The following is an 18,932-nucleotide window of genomic DNA, read 5'->3' on the forward strand; positions in this document are numbered from 1 at the left end:
GTGTTTTGACATTTGAAGCTAAGTAGAGCATGCCAATGCCTGGTGATCTGATAAAAGTTAAAACTGATTTAGAAATTGACCATATTCCCTATGTCATATCAAAGACATTTACACATAGACAATGTAAATATAGCTTGCAGCGGGGGTGGAATGGACCTGGGATAGAGACCTAGATTCTAATTCTTGCTCTGCCGTTTACTAGCTGTGTGACCTAGCACAAGCCACTCAATAGCTCTATGTCCCATTGTCCTCCTCTGTAAAATGGATGTAATAACATAAATCTTGAATGATTGTGGTGGGGATTAAAGGAGAAAATGTAGGTGATGGTGCTTTGCATAGTCCTTGGAACTTAGTAGGTCGGTTTCAATGGAACACATAATTCAGATCAAACAATAATTATTGAGCACTTTCAATGTGCGAGGCACTGGGCTAGTTTCTAGGGCTACAAAGATCAGTAAAACTGGGTTCCTGCTCTTAAGAAACTAATGGAGGAGTAGTAATTAACACTATGTAAATCTTTTAACTCAATCTGAATCATGATGTTTCAAGATCCCAACACTTTGTTTATACCAAAAGACATCAGCAACATGAGGCTTTCTGCTGAATAATGTTTTGGAACATCAAGTTTCTGTGAGAAGTGTGTAGTGTGTTTTGGGAAGGCCAGGTAGCATAATGAAAACACAGATATGTGCTTATATGGACTCAGATACTCACCAAGCAATACTATTAGGCACCTGAGCAAAAAAATGGAAAGATATCCTGTGTTAATGGATTGGAAGAATTAATATTGTTAAAATGTCCATACTACCCAAAGCCACTTATAGATTCAATGCAATCCCTGTCAAAATTCCAATGGCATTTTTTTAATAGAAAAAGGAAAAAAAATCCTAAAATTTATTTGGAACCACAAAGCAATCCTGAGAAAGAACAAAGATGGAGGCATCACACTTCTGGATTCCAATCTATATTACAAAGGTATAGTAATGAATATCAGATGTGAAATCTTTTGGAAATAGTAGGTGTCATCATGGCGAGTAAAATTATTTCTGTTAATAAATCATTTTAATAGCAGTACTCATGCTTGTATTTCTCACATCCCTGGCACAGAGTTCTACACACAATAGGCTCCCAAAGAAAGCGTGTTTTAGGACGTAGCTGCCTAAGCTGGCGTGTCCAAGTGAAGGAGTAGCCACGGGTCCCGCCCCTTCCCGGCCCCGCCCCTCCCGCGGCGGCCCCGCCCCCCGCAAGCTGACTGCCTTATAGGCGAGTGACGTCAGGCCGTTTGTTATCCTTGGCGGCTCCCAAGATGGCGTCCATCATGGAGGGGCCGCTGAGCAAATGGACTAACGTGATGAAGGGCTGGCAGTACCGTTGGTTCGTGCTGGACTACAATGCAGGGCTGCTCTCCTACTACACGGTGAGTCCTCGGGGGGCTGAAGCTCCGAGCTTCTCGCGGGTCGCAATCCCTGGGTGGAGGGGGGCCGGGCTTTTTGGTAGCCGGGTTGAGGTTGCTAGGCTGGGGGTGCCGCCGTACGAGAGGGTTCCCTGGGAGAGGAGTGTTTTACGTCCGGGAGAGCCAATAAGGGTGAAGGAGATGCCAGTGCAGCCAATAAGCAGATACTGGCTGTCTGATTTATGGGCTGGGGGCGAGCCGCGTTCCGTTTTCAGTGTGGGGTAATAAGCGGTGGTGGGGTCCAGCGGGCTTGTATTTGGGCGGTGAGGGTGGTCGTGGTCATGGTTTATAGGACCCGGTGGCGCGGTCCGTGCGGTCTCCCCACGTGTCATGGACTTGACGCCGATCCCCCTCCAGGCCCTGTAGACGGCCGCGCCCCTAAACTTCCCTCCAGGGATTGAAGAGCGCTGCGTGGCCGGGTCCATAGGTGACCGGCCCAGGGGCAGCACGATGGGGTGCAAATCCCCCCTGTTTGCTCAAGTCGAGTGTTTTCACTAAAGGGACGCGCTGCTCCCTTAGCCGACACCTTAACTTTTGAGAGGCGAGGATTCCTACACGGGAGTCTCTTGTTAGCAAAGAGAGAATGGATAGTGTGGTGTCTCCTGAAAGTTATATTCTGGGGAGGGCTGAGTTCACGGCTTGATTGTTAAACACAAATCAGTGGCCCTGGGCAAATCCATGAATGCTATGAATCTTATGTTCTGACTATCTCCTCCACCCCCATCACATTAGAAATGGAAGATAGGTGGTATTAAGAGAAATGACTTCCAAAGGTACTTTGTCTGAATGGAGGATAGTTAATAATAGCTAATGAGAGGGAGGAAACCACTGAAAAGGACGAAGAAGAATGTCCTGAAGATTTCAGAAAATAATAGAAGAGACGAAAAATATGATCATGGAAAAAGGGTTAATGGGGACAATTGTATTTATTTGTTCATTTAAAAATATTTATTGAGCTCCCACTATATGTTAATTATTGCTTTAGGCTAGGTGTGTGTGGGTCGGTGTGCACACTCTTGTGCAATGTGAGCAAGAATCAACAGTGTTCAAGACAGTGACCATTGTTCTTCTCTGGAACTTATATTTAAGTTTCGTTGTTCCTTTAATTAATTTTACTAACAGTAACTCTGCATGGTAGGTATTTATTATCCCCAGTTTATTTCCCCATTTTATAGTTTTGGAATCTGAGCCTCCAGGCTTTTAAGTAATTTGCTCAAGATCTCAGAGCTATAGCAGTAAATGGTGTAATCTGGATTCCAAATTTTTCCCACTACACTTCACTTTCACTACAGAAAGGAGAAAAGTGCAAGCTTGTGATTACAGAAGGCAAGCCTGCAGGAGTACAAAGTATAACTTTCAGCATCCTTCAACTATCAACTTCCTTTCTCTACATAATTTTTAAAGGGAACAAAGATTAGCCATGAAAGAGAGGTAACTGAGTATTATATCCTGAAAACTCTGGAATTATGAAATCCCCTGGCTCAGATAAATGAAGAATATGGGTTTCAGTAGATCTGATAATCAGAAAATCCCATGGAATCTTTCCAACCAGTTCAAGGTGGAGTAATCCCAGTGAGTGGCACTATGGAATTAACAAATCCCAAATTTGTGTGGGTCTGCATCTAGGACCATGGTGGGTTACAGGCCCCACGCTGGGGTTCTTGGGAGCTCTTAGCCCAGACACAATTTTCTACTGTTTTTCGTCCTTCAGTGTAGCTTTTTTCTGGCTCGTTGCCCTTTTTGTTTCTGAATATCTTGACAAATCCTTGTCTTGCTGGCTAAGGTATACAGGTTTTTTCATAGATTCCCATCTCTCACCCCCCAATACTCAGCTTCCCTTCTGAGACTAGATTCTATGATACATCATCCTTGCCAACAGAAAGAGGTATCGTATTTCTCACTAATGGCTATTTAGAAGGTTTTTTTTTTTCCCCCTAGTTCTTCAGTGTTAAAGTATTTGCTTACGGAGAAATATTGTAAGATAAAATGATCTTGTGAAAATAATACCCAATCCCAGATAAGAGGAGGTTCCGTAAAGATGGGAAAAAGATAGTTATTTACTTAAAGAGAAAGTAGGAGACACATTGAATGTTGGCAGTGAATTCTGTATACTTGGACATTGGTTCAGTTACAGTAGGATTCCAAAGGATTTGAAGATACATCTTAATGCTTGTATGTGGCTGATCCCTGTTTCCCCAAAAATAAGACGTAGCCGGACCGTCAGCTCTAATGTGTCTTTTGGAGCAAAAATTAATATAAGACCCGGTCTTATTTTACTATAAGACCCAGTCTTATATAATGTAAGACTGGGTCTTATATTAATTTTTGTTCCAAAAGACGCATTAGAGCTGATAGTTGGGCTAGGTCTTATTTTCGGGGAAACCTGGTAACTTGGAGCTGCATCTTCCGGGAAGAGTATCTGAATTAGTTGCACAGCCTTTTAAACAGAGCAGTAAATAGCAAGTCACTCTATTTCTTGTTTCAAAAATCACTTGGGCTCTGGTCTGGCTCTGTGGTTGTAGGTTTGTTCTAGGGAGGCCATGAAAACCCTTTACTAAACTAGGTTGGCCTTGCTTTAGAGTCGGCCTGTGCTGAAAATTGATATTGGGATAATGTCAGGGGTGGGTTAGAATCACTGAAATTGCTGTGAATATCGATTCACCCAAAACTTACCTCAGTGGGGATCTTCTCCTTTGGGCCTGGGCCCAGACTCAAACCCAAACCCATCCCTTGAGAATGGATGATATTTTTACTGCATTTTTTTTTGTTTGTTTTCATAATCTGCATATCTTCAGCTTTTGAAAAAGAGCTTAATGTTATATATTATTACTCTGCTCAGTACAGGAACAGAGAAACTGATTACCTCCTTTAGGAAAGTAGATTTAGGCAGTCTTTACAGTTCTAGATCAGTTTCTTAATTATTAGAAACAATAGAATGTAATTCATTCAGCAAGCATTTATTGGGGCCCGACTTTGTAATAGGCATTGTACTATATGCTGGAGGCGCAAGGAGAGAGAGTCCCTTCCGTCAAGGAACTCACAATCTAGCAGAGCAGACACCTAAACATAAATTCAAAACAGTATGATAAATTCTACAATAGAAATAAGAATAGACTGCTGTGGGAACATTGCCTGAAAAAAGCCAGAGAGTCATTTGAGCCTAGACTTAAAGGCTAAAGGTAGAAGAGAAGAAGGGCATCCCAGGCAATGGGAAATGTGCACAAATTGGGAAGCTTGAGAACATAGGGGTATTACAAAGATGCTGAGAATTTCTGAGCACCTCTAGTGTAAAAGCAAGTTTGGGAGATAATGGGAGATTGAGTCCAGAATATATTTGAAGCCATAGGTCAGGCCTAGAGATAAAGATCTGTTAGATTATAGCACAGAATTTGTTAGTTGAATTTTTATTAGATGCCCAAGGAGGGCTACGGATGTAAATTTGGGAACACTATGTGAACAGCCAACCATTTATGTGAATCATGATCACAAAGGAAGATGAAAAAGAAGGAAAAGTGAGAGAGGTATAGGTAATGTGAGGAGTTGGAAAGTGGAGTGGTGGGTCATGCCTTTTGTAAATTTATGAAATGTTTATTGAGTACCTACTGTGCGCCAGACACTATGCTAGGAAGAGGGGTTAAAATGGTAAATAAGATGGAAATTGTCCATGCTCGCATGATACCTAGAGTCTACTGGGGGATGCAGCAAGTGCGAGGTGATAAGGGCAGCATAGGATGGTTGGGGGTACATACATGGGTTACTTGACTTAGTCTGGGAGGGTCAGGAAATGTTTCCTAGAAGAAGCAGGTTTGCTGTGACCTTATTGATGAGTAGGGGTTAGCCATGTGAGCAGAGAACGAAGTTTAAACTGCTTGACATAGAGGTAGTAAATGTTTTTGGAGGAGAGCTTGGGCTGTGAGATACCAGCTGTGAGATGAGCCTGAGAGGTAAGCAGGGGCCAGGTAATGAAAGGCTTTCTTGGTAAAACATGCTAAGGAATTTGAACTTTACCCCCAGGACAGTTGCTTAACACTTTTTATTATAGAAAATATGTTTATTATAGAAAATTTCAAATATACATAAAAGAGGATAGTAAAATGGATTCCTGTCATCCAACTTGTGCAATTATCAACCTGTAGCCAATCTTGTTTTATTAGTACTCCCATCAACTCCTTCCTTCCCCAGTGGATTATTTTAAAGCAGATCCCAGCAACCATATCATTTCATTTGTGAATATTTTAGTGTGTATTACTAAAAGTTAAGATCTCTCTCTTAAAAAAATGGTATCACAATACCATTATTACAACTAAGTAATAACAATGATAATAATTATTATCAAATATCCAGTTTTCATTTCTTTGACTGTCTCAAACATCTCTCCCTCGCCAGAGGGTTTGAGTCAGGATTCCAAACAAGACCCACACATAAAATTTAGTCTCTTTTAATCTGTACTTCCCTCCTCCTCTTTTTCTTTGCCGTTTGTTGAAGATACCAGATCATTTGTTCTGTAGAATTTTCCACATTCTGGATTTTGCTGATAACATCCTTTTGGTATGTTTAAACATGTTTTTTTTGTCCTCTGTAGTTCCTATAAACTAATAAAGCTAGAATCTTAATCAAATTTAGTTGTGTTTTTTTTCCTTTGGGGCAAGAATACTTCATAGGTGGAACAGATTACATCAGGTGGCACATGATGTCGGGTTGTCTCTGTGATTTTAAAATTTATTAAGAGGTGCAAGTGAAATTTCTATTCTTTAAATACTCTGATTACAGAGAAATAATCAGGAGATCATATTTATAGGACTTTGCAATTGATTGGATGTGAGTGAAAGGGGAGGAAGAGTGAGGAAATCCAGGTTTTTGGTTTTACCTGGATGAATGCTGATAGGGAAAATAGGAAGAAGAGGTTAGGGGAGAAGGTGGTTGCTTTGGGTCATTGATGTAAAGATGGCATATAGTTTGGAATTTAGGAAAAAATCTGGGTTACAGATAAGTACTGGTTTTACACATAGGGAGAGTTGAGTATGAGAATAACAGCTTTGGATAGGATGCTAAAAAACACCATTGGATTAGTTATCTATTGCTTTGTAACAAATTACCTCAAACGTAGCAACTTAAAGCAACAAACATTTATTATCTCATAGTTTCAGTGGCTCAGAACTTTGAGAGTGACTTCTCAGTAGTTCTGCCTCAGGGTCTCATGAAGTTGCAGTCAAGACGTTGGCGAGGGTTGCAGTCACCTGAGAGGCTTGACTTTGACGAGCTGGAGGATCTGCTTCCAAGATGGCTCACTCACACAGCTGTTGGCAGAAAGCGTTAGTTCCTCACCAACTAGCCTCTCCTTTTGGCTACATGAGTGTCATCCTGACAGGCATTGGCTTCACCCAGAGGCAGTGATCCAAGTCAGAGCAAGCAGGAAGCCCCAGTGCCTTTTGTGACCTACCGTGTTTCCATGAAAATAGGACCTAGCCAGACCATAAGCTCCAATGCGTCTTTTGGAGCAAAAGTTAATATATGACCTGGTATTACATTACATTATATTTATTATATTATTAAGACCCGGTCTTATATTAAAATAAGACCGGGTCTTATATTAATTTTTGCTCCAAAAGATTCATTAGAACTGATGGTCCGACTAGGTCTTATTTTCGGGGAAACACGGTAATTCTTGGATTTTTGGTTTTTGAAGAGCTTAAGTATATTTCTCTTGCAAAGATATAAAAGAGGTAGTCTCAGATTCTCCTAGGAATATATCAGCACTACTCCCATCAAGCAAAAGTTTATACTTTTATACTTTTCTAAACAAACTGTTTAGGAATTTATATTTTTCTAAATAAACTGTTTAGGAATATAAAAAATATGATTTTTATTAGGCTTACATGGTACATATTAGTTGTCCAAATCTGATAAAGTAGCTTTAAGAATTGTAGAAGGAACAAAAGAATAATTGTATCTAATCTAACTGTTCTGAAAAGAAAACAAAGAAATCTCCTAAAATGATAAGTAGTATCTGTCAGTGGGAAGAAGTATGTGGAAATTTTGTATCTTTTGTTTTCCTTGAATAGTCAACCTTGATTTTTCCATATTCTGCTACTGTTGAGCTTTGCTCATGTAAATCTTTTCGGCATTTAATCATTTTACTGTTTAATGTTATAACTAGCTGTATCTCTAATACATTTCTTTATTTGTACAGCAAGCTTGTAAACTCTTCGGTGGTCATACAGAGTATTATAATCTTCAAGCCCTACAATGTGGCACGTTGTTCTCATAATGAACAGTATGTCCAAGGTCCTTCAAACAAAGCTTAAAGAGGAGATGCAGAGGGCTATTTTGGAATTGTTCCTTACACAGCCTTATATGTTTTGCAGAATAGCAAGATGTAAATTTCCATGACTTATGTAAAACCTGCTTGAGCTTATATTAACAACAGTGGCTTTTGTTTAATCATCCAGAGCCTGTCAAACTCTGTGAGATCTTTTACTTAGTGTGTTATATCAGTCAAGCAGTCCGTTCTTGCTTCTGCTGTAAGCAGTTTTGCTGATGGTAATAATCTGTGGAAGGACAGAAAGTAGAATTGTTCTTAAATATGCTACTCCTATATGTGGCAATTGTCATAGGATTAGATTTTCAAATAGTTACATAATACCAGTGGAAGCTAGACAATACAATACACAAGTGATTTAGATTAAGGATTGAATGCCTTTTATTGCTTATAGAGAAAAACAAATGGCCAGCCCAATCGGTTTCCTTCTTATTATTTACTTTATTGTAAAGGATTATCTTCATAGACTAGTTTGAACTTTCTTAAAAAGTAAAAAGGGAATTTATTTTTTTGCAAAAAAATAAGTTTACATGGTACATAGAATCATATAAATGGAATCATATTCAAGGAAAGAGAGATAATCATAATTAATTTTTTCCCATTCATGTGACATGTTGAGATTATTGTGAAAGTTGATTTTCTGTTTTCTGGATGTTTATTCACATTAAGCCTTCAAGCTAAGACTGTCCACTTATTTCATTTCTTGTGTTTAATTTTAGATTACTGTGATGGCATGGATGGGTAAATAAAATATTGGGTGACTATTTGCTTTATCACTCTGGCAGCTCTCTCTGCAATCTCTCAACTCTCCATCACTCATAGAAGATGCCATGCTTCCCAGAGACAATTGAGTCCATTTGGTAGGAACACTCTCAACTCCTCATACCCCCATCTGTTAGTATACCCACTTTCCTGCCTCTCCTTGCCTGTACTCTTCCCCATCATAGTTGAAAAGGTAATTCTTGCATGTTTTGGATTCCATCTGCTCACAAATTTTTCAGATACCTTAGTCTGTAGGTTTTTCTCCTCTATCTGCTTTCTCCCCTCCCTCTCGTGTAATCTTCAATGTCTTCCTATTTATGTATGGACTTTTGTTGTTTTTTTTTATTTTAAGAATATTGTAATATAACTAAACATCTTAGTTATAACAATTTTAGTAAACTTTTCGGTTGCCTGTTGCTTTTTAAAATAGCAGTTTTATTGAGATGTAAGTCACATACCATCCATTTAAAGTACACAGTTCAATGGTTTTTAGTATATTCACAGAACTGTGCAACCGTCTCCATAATCAATTTCAGAAAAGTTTCATCTCCTACCCCACAAAAGAAACCTTTTCCAGTAACAATCACGCCTCAATATTTCACCCTCAGCCCTAGGCAACCACTAGTGTACTTTTCGTCTGTATAGGTTTGCCTGTTTTGGACATTTCATATAAATAGAATCATATTATAAACGTGTTTTTAAACAACTCTTATATGGCTTCTTTCATTTAGCATAATGTTTTCAAGGTTTCATCCATATTGTAACACATATCAGTACTTTTTATTGCTGAATAGACTTGTTAGCATATTTCACATTTTCTTTATCTATTCATCAGGACATTTGAGTTTCCACTTTTTGGCTGTTAGGATTAATGCTGCTGTGAACATTTGTGTACATAAGTTTTGGTGTGGACGTATGTTTTCATTTCTCTTGGATAAGATCTAGGAGTGGAATTGCTGAGTCATATGGTAGCTCTGTTTAACCTTTTGAGAAACTGCCAGACTGTTTTCCAAAGCAGCTGGTTGTTTTACATTCCCACTGGAAGTATAAGGATTCCAGTTTCTCTACATCCTTGCCAACATTTGTTATCTGTTCTTTTGATTATAGCCATCCCAGGTGTGAATAGAGTCTTAATTTTGGTTTTGGTTTGTGTTTCTCTGATGGCTGTTGATGCTGAGCATCTTTTCATGGGCTTATTGGCCATTTGTGTGTCTTCTTTGGAGAAATGTCTATTTAGAGCCTTTGCCCATTTTAAATTGTGTTGTCTTTTTTTTTATTGTTGTGTTGTAAGAATTATTTATATTTTCTAGATACAAGTCCCTTATTAGATACATAATTTGCAAATATTTTCTCCCCTTCTGTGGGGTATGTTTTTACTTGTTGGTGTCCTTTGAAGCACAACATTTTTTAGTTTGATTATGTCTAACTTATCTTTTTCTTCTATTGCTTGCTTGTGCTTTTGGTGACAGATCTGAGAAACATTGCTTAATCCAAAGTCACAAAGTTTTATGCCTGTTTTCTTCTAAGAGTTTTATAGTCCTAGCTCTTAACTTTTAGGTCTTTGATTCGTTTTGAGTTAGTTTTTATATATGGTGTGAGTTAAGGGTAACGTTCTTTTCTTTTTTTGTTTTATATTCTTTATTATTTTTATTCTTTTGCATGTGAATATTCTGTTATTCTAGCACCATATATTGAAAAGACTGTTCTTTGTTCATTGAATTGTCTTGCCATCCTTGCTGAAAATCAGTTGACCATAAATGTGAGGGTTTATTTCTGGACTCTTAATTCTATTCTGTTGACCTTTATGCCTATTGCTATGCCAGTGTCACACTGTTTCAATTATCATAGTAAATTTGTATCATTGTAGTAAATTTTGAAATTGGGAAGTGAGTCCTTAGCTTTGTTCTTTTTCAAGATTATTTTGCCTGTTCTGGATCCCTTGAATTTCCATATGAATTTTAGGATCTACTAACTTTTTCTTTAATAAATTAACATGGGCATATCTCTCCCAGTTGAAAAATTATTTCTCCTTAGAAATACCATCCTAACCTCTTCTTCAAGATAGGTAAACCTAGTGAAAGAGTTTTCTACACTGTCTGTCTCTATTCATCCATCTTGCATTTACAGCAGTCCTATTTTTGCCTTCAGATTTCACTGAAAATCCTAGCAAAAGTCTGCAATGATAGCTTTGTTGCTAAACCCAGTGTGTGCTTTTTCACTCTTAATTTTAATAGCTCTGTCTCTGCAGAATTTGATGTGGATTACTCTTTCTTTTAAAGTGTTTAAAACTATAGTTTTGATTGTTCTTGAAGAGATGACAACATACTCTTAATTTTAAAAAATTGAAACAATACCGAGAAGTATATACAAATAAAAGGCAGACAAGTCCCACCTGAAATCCACTGTTTGTGTTTTGGATAATAGCTTTCCTAACAATTTTTTATGCTTAAATACACATGTATGTATATTTTATATAAACGAGATCATTTTATATATGGTACAGCCTCATAATGTTTTAGTAAAAATTTTCAATATAATTTGTTGTACCATTGTGTATTGCATTTCTTCAAGTAGCAAAATGAACAAAGAATATCGTTTTTCATTATCCTTACTTAATGCGATCTCAGTGATCTGGGAGATTAAGATTCCTATGCTGTTTGTGATGCTGGAAGAGAAGGTACAGTAATCTGTATTATCTCCCATAGTTCTGTGCAACTGGGCAGTACTCAGTTAACTTATTTGAGGCAGTTTACAAAGACCAACCCACAGGCAAAAGCTCCATTTCATAATGAGGGGGAGAATGTTTCTCATCCCACAAGCTCTTCTAGAACTTTCATAGAAGAGCTTGTGGGATGAGAAACATTATTGCAGGACGTTTTTGGAGACTGTAATCTGCCACTAGCTTTTACTATATATTAATCTTTGTTCTAGGTATTTTCTAATATTGTCAAATATATCACCCATTAGGCCTCATAACCTCTCCTAATTTTCCTTGTTACCATTGTAGCATATAAACCATCATCATGTCTCATCTGATCTGTTGCAAAACCTCATAATTGTTCTCTTTGTTTCAATTTTTGCTCTCTAAAATGCATTTTCTCTCAACATCCCAGGTGATCTTTAAAATAAAGGAAAGACCAAGTTACTTCTCTAATTGAAATTCTCTAGTGACTTTAGGAAAAAATCCAAACTCTTTACTAGGACTTATACGTGTTTTGTGACCTGCCTTCATTTACCATTCTATAGTACTCACTCTAGCTTTTTTTTTTTTCTATTTCCGGGAGCACCTCAGACTTGGTCCTGCCTCAAAGAGTTTGCATAGGTATATATTTTCAGGCTTCTGTGGCTGGTGTTACCCTAGGTCTGTAGCGTGGCTGATTCCTTATTGTTATACAGGTCTTCATTCAGATGCCACTGCTCAGAGAAGCCTTTCCATAGCACCCTAGCTAAAGTAGACCTCACTGTTGGTCACTATTGCAATGATTTTGTTTTATATTTTCATTGCATTTATTGTTAGCTACTGAAATTATTTTGTTTTTGTTGTTTATTGTCTGTTTTGCTCTTCTGGAATGTATGCTCCATGAGAACAGAGACTTAGTGACCAGACATCTACATCCCCTCACAAAGTGACAACCTCTCCCAATTCTACCACCCCTCTGACATCGTACATAGCTATTACAATACCATTGACTATAGTCCCCACGCTGTACTTTGAATCCTGTGACTATATATATGTATGTATATGTACATACATATATATATATTTTAGTTATACTTGGCATTCAGTATTATTTTATATTAGTTTCAGGTGTACAGTGCAGTGGTTAGGCATCCATATAATCTATGAAGTGATCCCCCGGATAAGTTCAGTACCCATCAGATACCCTACATAATCTTTACAACATTATTCTTTATGTTCCCCGTATTGTATTTCACATCCCCATGACTATTTTGTGACTACCAATTGTACTTCCTAATCTCCTCACCTTTCTCGCCCATCTCCCAACCCCCTCCCATCTTGCAATTATCAGTTTGTTCTCTATCTATGAGTCTTAAGAAATCACAGTTTCTATGTGTGTGATCAAGTCTTCTAATTCCAAGTAAAATGTTCTTTCTGTTGGAGGATACTAAATTACATTAGCAATGATATTTTAAAATGATGATAAACCCAAGTTATAACTAGTCTGCTGATAGGTGATAATTTACATCATATGAGAATGAAATAAACTTTCTGCATAGGCTCCTCTAAAATGCAAACTGAATTGATTAATCAGTAAAAAGTGCAGAATCCTCTTCCACCTAAGATGTAAGACAGGGACTTAGATAAACCCTATTGAAATGCCAAGGATAAACAAGATTCCAATTCACTGCAAACCGACTAGATGGGGAAAAAGGGAAGGGGAGCAGATACTAAGTCTTAGAATTTGTTGAGTGATGCATTTTTTTATTTTCACAAAACTTGAGCAGAGAAAAGTAGTGGCAAATTCTCGAGGATGATTCTACTTTGAAATTTTCACCCAGAAGAGGAGTAAGTGTAAATTTCTGATGGGTGACGTCCTGCATGACTAACCAACTGTCTTGTGCTTGCATGTTAACTCTTCTCTGCCTTAATTTTTTTTTTTTTTGGAACTCGTAAAATTTAACCTGATAGAGAATGAGTGTTTTTAAATTGCTTTTTTAAAAAGTATTTTTTTCTGATTATAAAAGTAAAATGTGATTATTGAAGATCATTAATTTCTCAAGCCCTTGAAAGTTTCTTAAGCCCTTTGGCATAGCTCTTGTGTTCTTGACTTGTTTATTCTCTCATCATTCTGCTTTTTTTTTAAGCACCAACATCTAAGAGAAATTCTTTAAGAAAGTCATTTCCTAGGCAGTGTTTGAATTTATAACAACTTTTCCCCATTTTTAAAATTTTTATTTTTATTTTTAAATACAAGTTGACATACAATATTATATTATTTTCAGGTGTACAACATAATAACTAGACATTCATAACCCCCATCTCTTGATATTTACATATTGTATTTCAAGCGCCTTTCCTGGCTAACCTGGGAAACATTTTTAACAATTTCTTTGCAAAAATTTGTTCTGAGTTCCAAATTCCAAATTTGAACAAGGAGCTTTTGGAGCATAGCTGCATTCTAAATTGGGGCCTGTACAGTAAGTCTTAGAATTAGGACTGAGAATCCAAAATTCCATGGTTCTGGCTATTGTTCTTGCTAGCTAGATTATTTGGTGTGTTGTACAAATTTTCCCATCTTTAAGTTTTTGTAGTGCTCTTCTTGCTGTTCATCTTTTTATGATGTTATTATTTTGGGCCCTGAGTTAGTCTTTTCCTAATAAGGAAAAACATCCTTGGGCAATAGAAAAGTGAAGTTGAATAATAGTGAATTATCACCACACAGTTTGGTGGGAGAAGTACTAACACACAGCACAAACCATCTGCAGTTTCAAACGCCCCCATCATTTTCTTCAGTCTTTTCTTGGGAAGTAACATTAGTCATTATTTAGTATTTTGGGCAGTATTTAAGAAACAAAACAAAAATAGAAAATCTCCATTGAGGTTCAGTCTATACGAACATGCTACAATTAATTTGCAGAACTTAGACTACTATTTAATATGTAATATTTAGTTTTAAAGAGGATGCTTGCAAAATTCAGAAAGGAAACTTGTGAAAACCCCAGGTCATCACAGCTTTGCTAGTTAAGCTCTATGCAAGTGGTTCTCTCCACTTTTTGTTGAAATTCTGACTTGAAAATAAAATTGTCCTTTTGAAAAAAATAGTGAAAGACCTACGACTTTACAGTGTGATAGATCCCTAGATCAAAATGCAAATCCATAATCCTTTACCCGTAATTCCGAAATCCCTCAATCTGAATTTCAAAAGTTATTTTCCTAAATTGATTATATTATATTCTTGAACTGTGTGATTATTTAGTCTTTTTAAATTAAAGCTTATTGGGATGAATTATTTAGTCTTTATCATACTTAGCATAGATATTCGTTGTATTACAGAAATATCAGTGTGCTTAATTTGAAAGTAATTAAATGCTCAATACGCCAGACCTCACAACAGGCGTAAAACCATGTATGTACTTCATGTAAATTACTTTTCTAAAATTGTGAATTTCAAAACACATCTGACCCAAAGGTCTCAGATAGGGATGTGGATCTGTATGTGTGATCTAGTGACCTAAGGGTTTCCATGCTAGAGATAGTTCAGAAGGCAGGGGTACCGCTCTAGGCACTGCTGCAAGGCTTCAACAGGGTGATGTTTGCACTGCTGAATTCAGAATGATTGCTGATCTGACACTCAGCCTTTGTGGTTCAGAAAAACTGAGGGAAGACTTAAATTAACCAGACTTATACGAGTACCATGTTTCCCCGAAAATAAGACCGGGTCTTATATTAAATTTTGCTTCAAAAGATCATTAGGGCTTATGTTCAGGGGATGCCATCCTGAAAAATCATGCTAGAGCTTCTTTTCCGGTGAGGTCTTATTTTTGGGGAAACACGGTCACTGAGATAGAAATGCATGGCCTTTGGGCTTAGACCTGGATTGAAATCTTCTCTCTTCCACTTGGCTCTCTGTGAGTCTTTGGACAAGTTATTTAAACCTTCTGAGCCTTTGTTTTGTCAATTATAAGATGGGCATAATAAAAGAACCTATATACTAAGATGTGAGAACTAAATAAAATTGTATTTAATGTACTAGCAGTGTCTGGTATTTTAGTGCTCCATAAACGTTAGCAAAAAGCTGAAGTTTATGACAAACAGTATTTGACATATAATGCTATTTACTAAATGTACACTGTGGCCACTGTTACATAAACAAGTATCCCAATTTATTAATTCATAACAAGAAATAAAACTGTTAATGAGACTGTATGCTTAGGCTATCTGATTAGTGCATTACTGTATATAGTCTGAATGCAAGTTATACGGGATGCCAAATTTATGAGCAGAAGGAGACCAAAGGGAGTTGTTTGTTACAGATATTTAATGGCATCAGACACTGATATCAAGATGCAGTATCTCCGTATTAGAGACACCTGTTATGAGAACTGAACAGGTCTGATCTTTCGGTCAGCAAAACATCTATTCTGGCTGTCTGGTTTGAGTTCTGGCCTTCTTACTCTAGTTCTATTACTATTAATATTTTCTGATACTTAGTGTAATTAGTCGTAATTAGTATAATGACCTCCATGTTGTTCTGGCTCTTAAAGATGATCTTGAATATATCTCTATTCCGATAATATGTTTTCTTTAAAGTAAGGCAGCCATCTACCAAGGATCTTGGTGAGACCCCTATTGTCACCTGTGTACATTCAGTACACTTTTCTAAGGCGCTATCTATAATATAAGTAGACACTAAATGTGCTGCTCAAATGAGGCTCTTTGTAATGGGGGCGGGTGGGAGATGAGGGAGTGATCTATGATAACGCGAGGGATGAATGATGCGGAAAATTGCTCTATTACTGTGGGTCTGTGACTCCTCCAAGTTTTTGGTAGTGTAACATTCCAGCAGCATGATGACATTTGGGGCTATTGAGTGAATGCAGGGCATTAAGTAGTGAAGGCTCTCAATACATTAAATACTACTAAGGTTTAAGGAGGCTGTGCACTCTCAGATAGAAAGGAGACTACAGGAATGGGTGTTATTGCTGTCATTTCCCGTTTTGTAATCGTTGTAAAGCCGTGTATCTGTGGAATTCTGGCAAGTACTATTTATTTACTTTTATTGTGATATAATTGCATTCGGTAAAAAAAATCCCACAGAATTCAAGGGTACAGTTAGATGAGTTTTGACATTTGTTTACACTTTTGTTACCAGTGTCCCAATCAAATAGAGAACATTGCTGTCATTCTGCAAAGTTCCCTCCTGTCCCTTTCCTGTCCATCCCATGCCCTAGAGCCAACCTCTTGTGATTTCTATATAGGTTAGTTTTGCCTAGCAGGTTGTCCACCTGTGTTCCAGCAGTATATGGTCCAAAGTGCAACACTAGCTAGGAGTGCAACCCTATACGTATGCTGTTGGCAGTGAACTAACCTGTGACTCAATACTGATGCAGTGTTTACATTTATGTTAAAACGAGGGAGACCATTTTAACGTAAATTGTCCACATGCATTGTCCACATGTCTCCTACCATTAATTTTCTAGATGTTTATTCTTTGCAAAACTGTAGCAGGGGTGTTGGGTTAGGAAGAGCACAAAGATGAATCAGAAACCTTGCCTTCCAAGAGAGGTGACGAAGCATGCACATACATTATTTTCATACAAGATAGAAGAAGTACCTTAAGAAAAGTAAGGTGGGATGCTGTATGTTAAAAAGTTCAAGAGACCTCACTTGTAGCTGTGAGAGATTCAGCGCAAGTCAGATGAGACTCTTGCTTGGTCTTGAATAGAGATTTAGTTTATTTTAAACAAAGTAAAATTAATATTCAATTAAAAATTTGTGTTTTTATGTAACAGGTTTAAGGAGGCATTCTTTGCTTTATAAAGCTGTAGAATTAATTTCAATGGCAAGCTAATCTTCCTTAGTGAGTTTTAATGTTTGTACAGAACTTTTCTAGATGCATTTGCTTTATGAAACAGAGTAAATCCATAGTTGTACTTCCAATTAACCAGTTTTTCAGTGATGGCACCATATACCAGCACCAAACTAGATTTTGTGAGTTAATTCATTGAATTAAGATACTTTCTTGAGTATTCAGTATGTGCTTGGAATACACTGAACTAACCTTTAAATGCTTATAGGATCTTGTTGGAGATACAATTAAGTTATAATTAAAATACAATGAAATGGTTACCTTGAGGCTAAGTTTTATTTGATTTAGTGCTTATAGGAAGGTATGACAGTTAAGTTTGTGAACTTGTTGCAACAATATTGCTAACCTTTTTTGATGTCAGAGGGATTATTAATTATGAATTTGTAGCAACTGGACAAACAGTTAACCAAGTTTACTATTTGGAAGTGCTGAAAAAGCTGTGTGAAAAAGTTAGACCTCAACTTTTCATCCACAATTCATGGCTTTTGCATCATGACAATGCACCAGCTCACAAGGCACTGTCTGTGAGGGAGTTTTTAGCCAGTAAAACTGTATTGGAACACCCTCCCTACTCACCTGCTCTGGCCCCCAGTGACTTCTTTCTTTACCTGAAGATAAAGGAAATATTGAAAGGAAGACATTTTGATGACATTCAGGACATCAAGGATAATACGATGACAGTTCTGATGGCCGTTCCAGAAAAAGAGTTCCAAAATTGCTTTGAAGGGTGGACTAGGCACTGGCATCAGTGCACAGCTTCCCAAGGGGAGTAGTTCGAAGTTGACCATAGTGATATTCAGCAATGATGTATGTAGCACTTTTTCTAGGATGAGTTTGTGAACTTAATTGTCAGACCTTCATATGTATTGTGAAATGATTATTACCACAGTGAGGTCAGTTAACATATATTACCGCACATCATTACCTTTTTTCTCTCTTTTTTTTTTTTTGTGGTGAGAACTTTAAAGATCTTCTCTCAGCATCGTTTCAAGTATGCACTACGGTATTGTTAATTATAGTCACCACGCTGTACGTTAAATCCCTAGCACTTAGTTATTTTATAGCTGGAAGCTTGCCTGTGGCTCAGGGCATTGGATGTAGGGCATCTGTGGTTTAAAGTGGGACAATTTTCTTTAAAACATAACTCCATGATACTGGCTCATTGTACTTCTTTCTTACATAGAGGAGTACAGAAAAATACATTGTTGAGGTATTTTGAAAACTTTGATTATTTAAGGTTTCATTTTATTATACATGACTAATTTAATTTTAGGAATATTTACTGACTGTTAACATAGGGCTTATTGTGCGGAATATAGCCTTTGCTTGGCTCAGTCTAGTAGCAGAGACGTGAAAGGTAAGCAATGTTTCATCAGTATTTCTTGAGCTCCTAATGTGTTTCAGACACTGTTCTGAAGCATATAAGGGAGGTACAGTTCCTACCCCCTAAGGAATGTGCAGTCTTATGGATGAGTCAGACAAGTTAACTAGTCATAGAACAGGGTGGTGCAGGCTGTGACAGGAACACTCAAGAGACTGTGGGAGCCCAGGGATGGAAGTTCAGATCAGGCAGAGGTGACAGATAGCAAAGCAGAAAATCAGGGCTAAGGATATTCTAAGCTGAGGAACATCAGATGAGTAATCTCAAAGGCAAAAGATGGGACCACTTTGGGGAACTGCAAAGAGATAAAGCTAAAGCAGTGTTTCTCAAAATGTGGTCCTCTGATTATCTGAGTCAGAATCATCTGGGAGTAATTTTTAAACCCCCAGGTAATTCTTAACCTCCCATGTGTGAATTTGAGAAACCGAAAATGATTTGGGGCAGGGGGTGGAGGGAGAAAGGAGG

The 18,932-nt window shown here is 37.5% G+C and overlaps 1 protein-coding gene across 9 annotated transcripts in view; it reads left to right on the forward strand.

The window, feature by feature from the left end:
- Positions 1-1,258: 1,258 nt before the first annotated feature.
- OSBPL9 (oxysterol binding protein like 9) overlaps positions 1,259-18,932 on the forward strand; it is a 130,062-nt gene continuing 112,388 nt past the window's right edge. For 7 of the 9 annotated variants that reach the window (XR_016018630.1, XM_019742781.3, XM_088791135.1 and 4 more), the window contains exon 1: positions 1,259-1,417. Coding sequence is in view for 6 of the 9 variants with exons in the window: in XM_019742781.3 (XP_019598340.1) it covers positions 1,307-1,417 (111 nt within the window). In the remaining 3 variants the exon portion in view is untranslated. The remainder of the gene's footprint in view (positions 1,418-18,932) is intronic. The other 2 variants (XM_074334714.2, XM_019742788.3) reach the window with 2 other exon arrangements.

This window comes from Rhinolophus sinicus, chromosome 14 (assembly GCF_057876585.1).
Source record: "Rhinolophus sinicus isolate RSI-liver-muscle chromosome 14, RSI-T2T, whole genome shotgun sequence".
Classification (NCBI taxonomy): domain Eukaryota; kingdom Metazoa; phylum Chordata; class Mammalia; order Chiroptera; family Rhinolophidae; genus Rhinolophus; species Rhinolophus sinicus.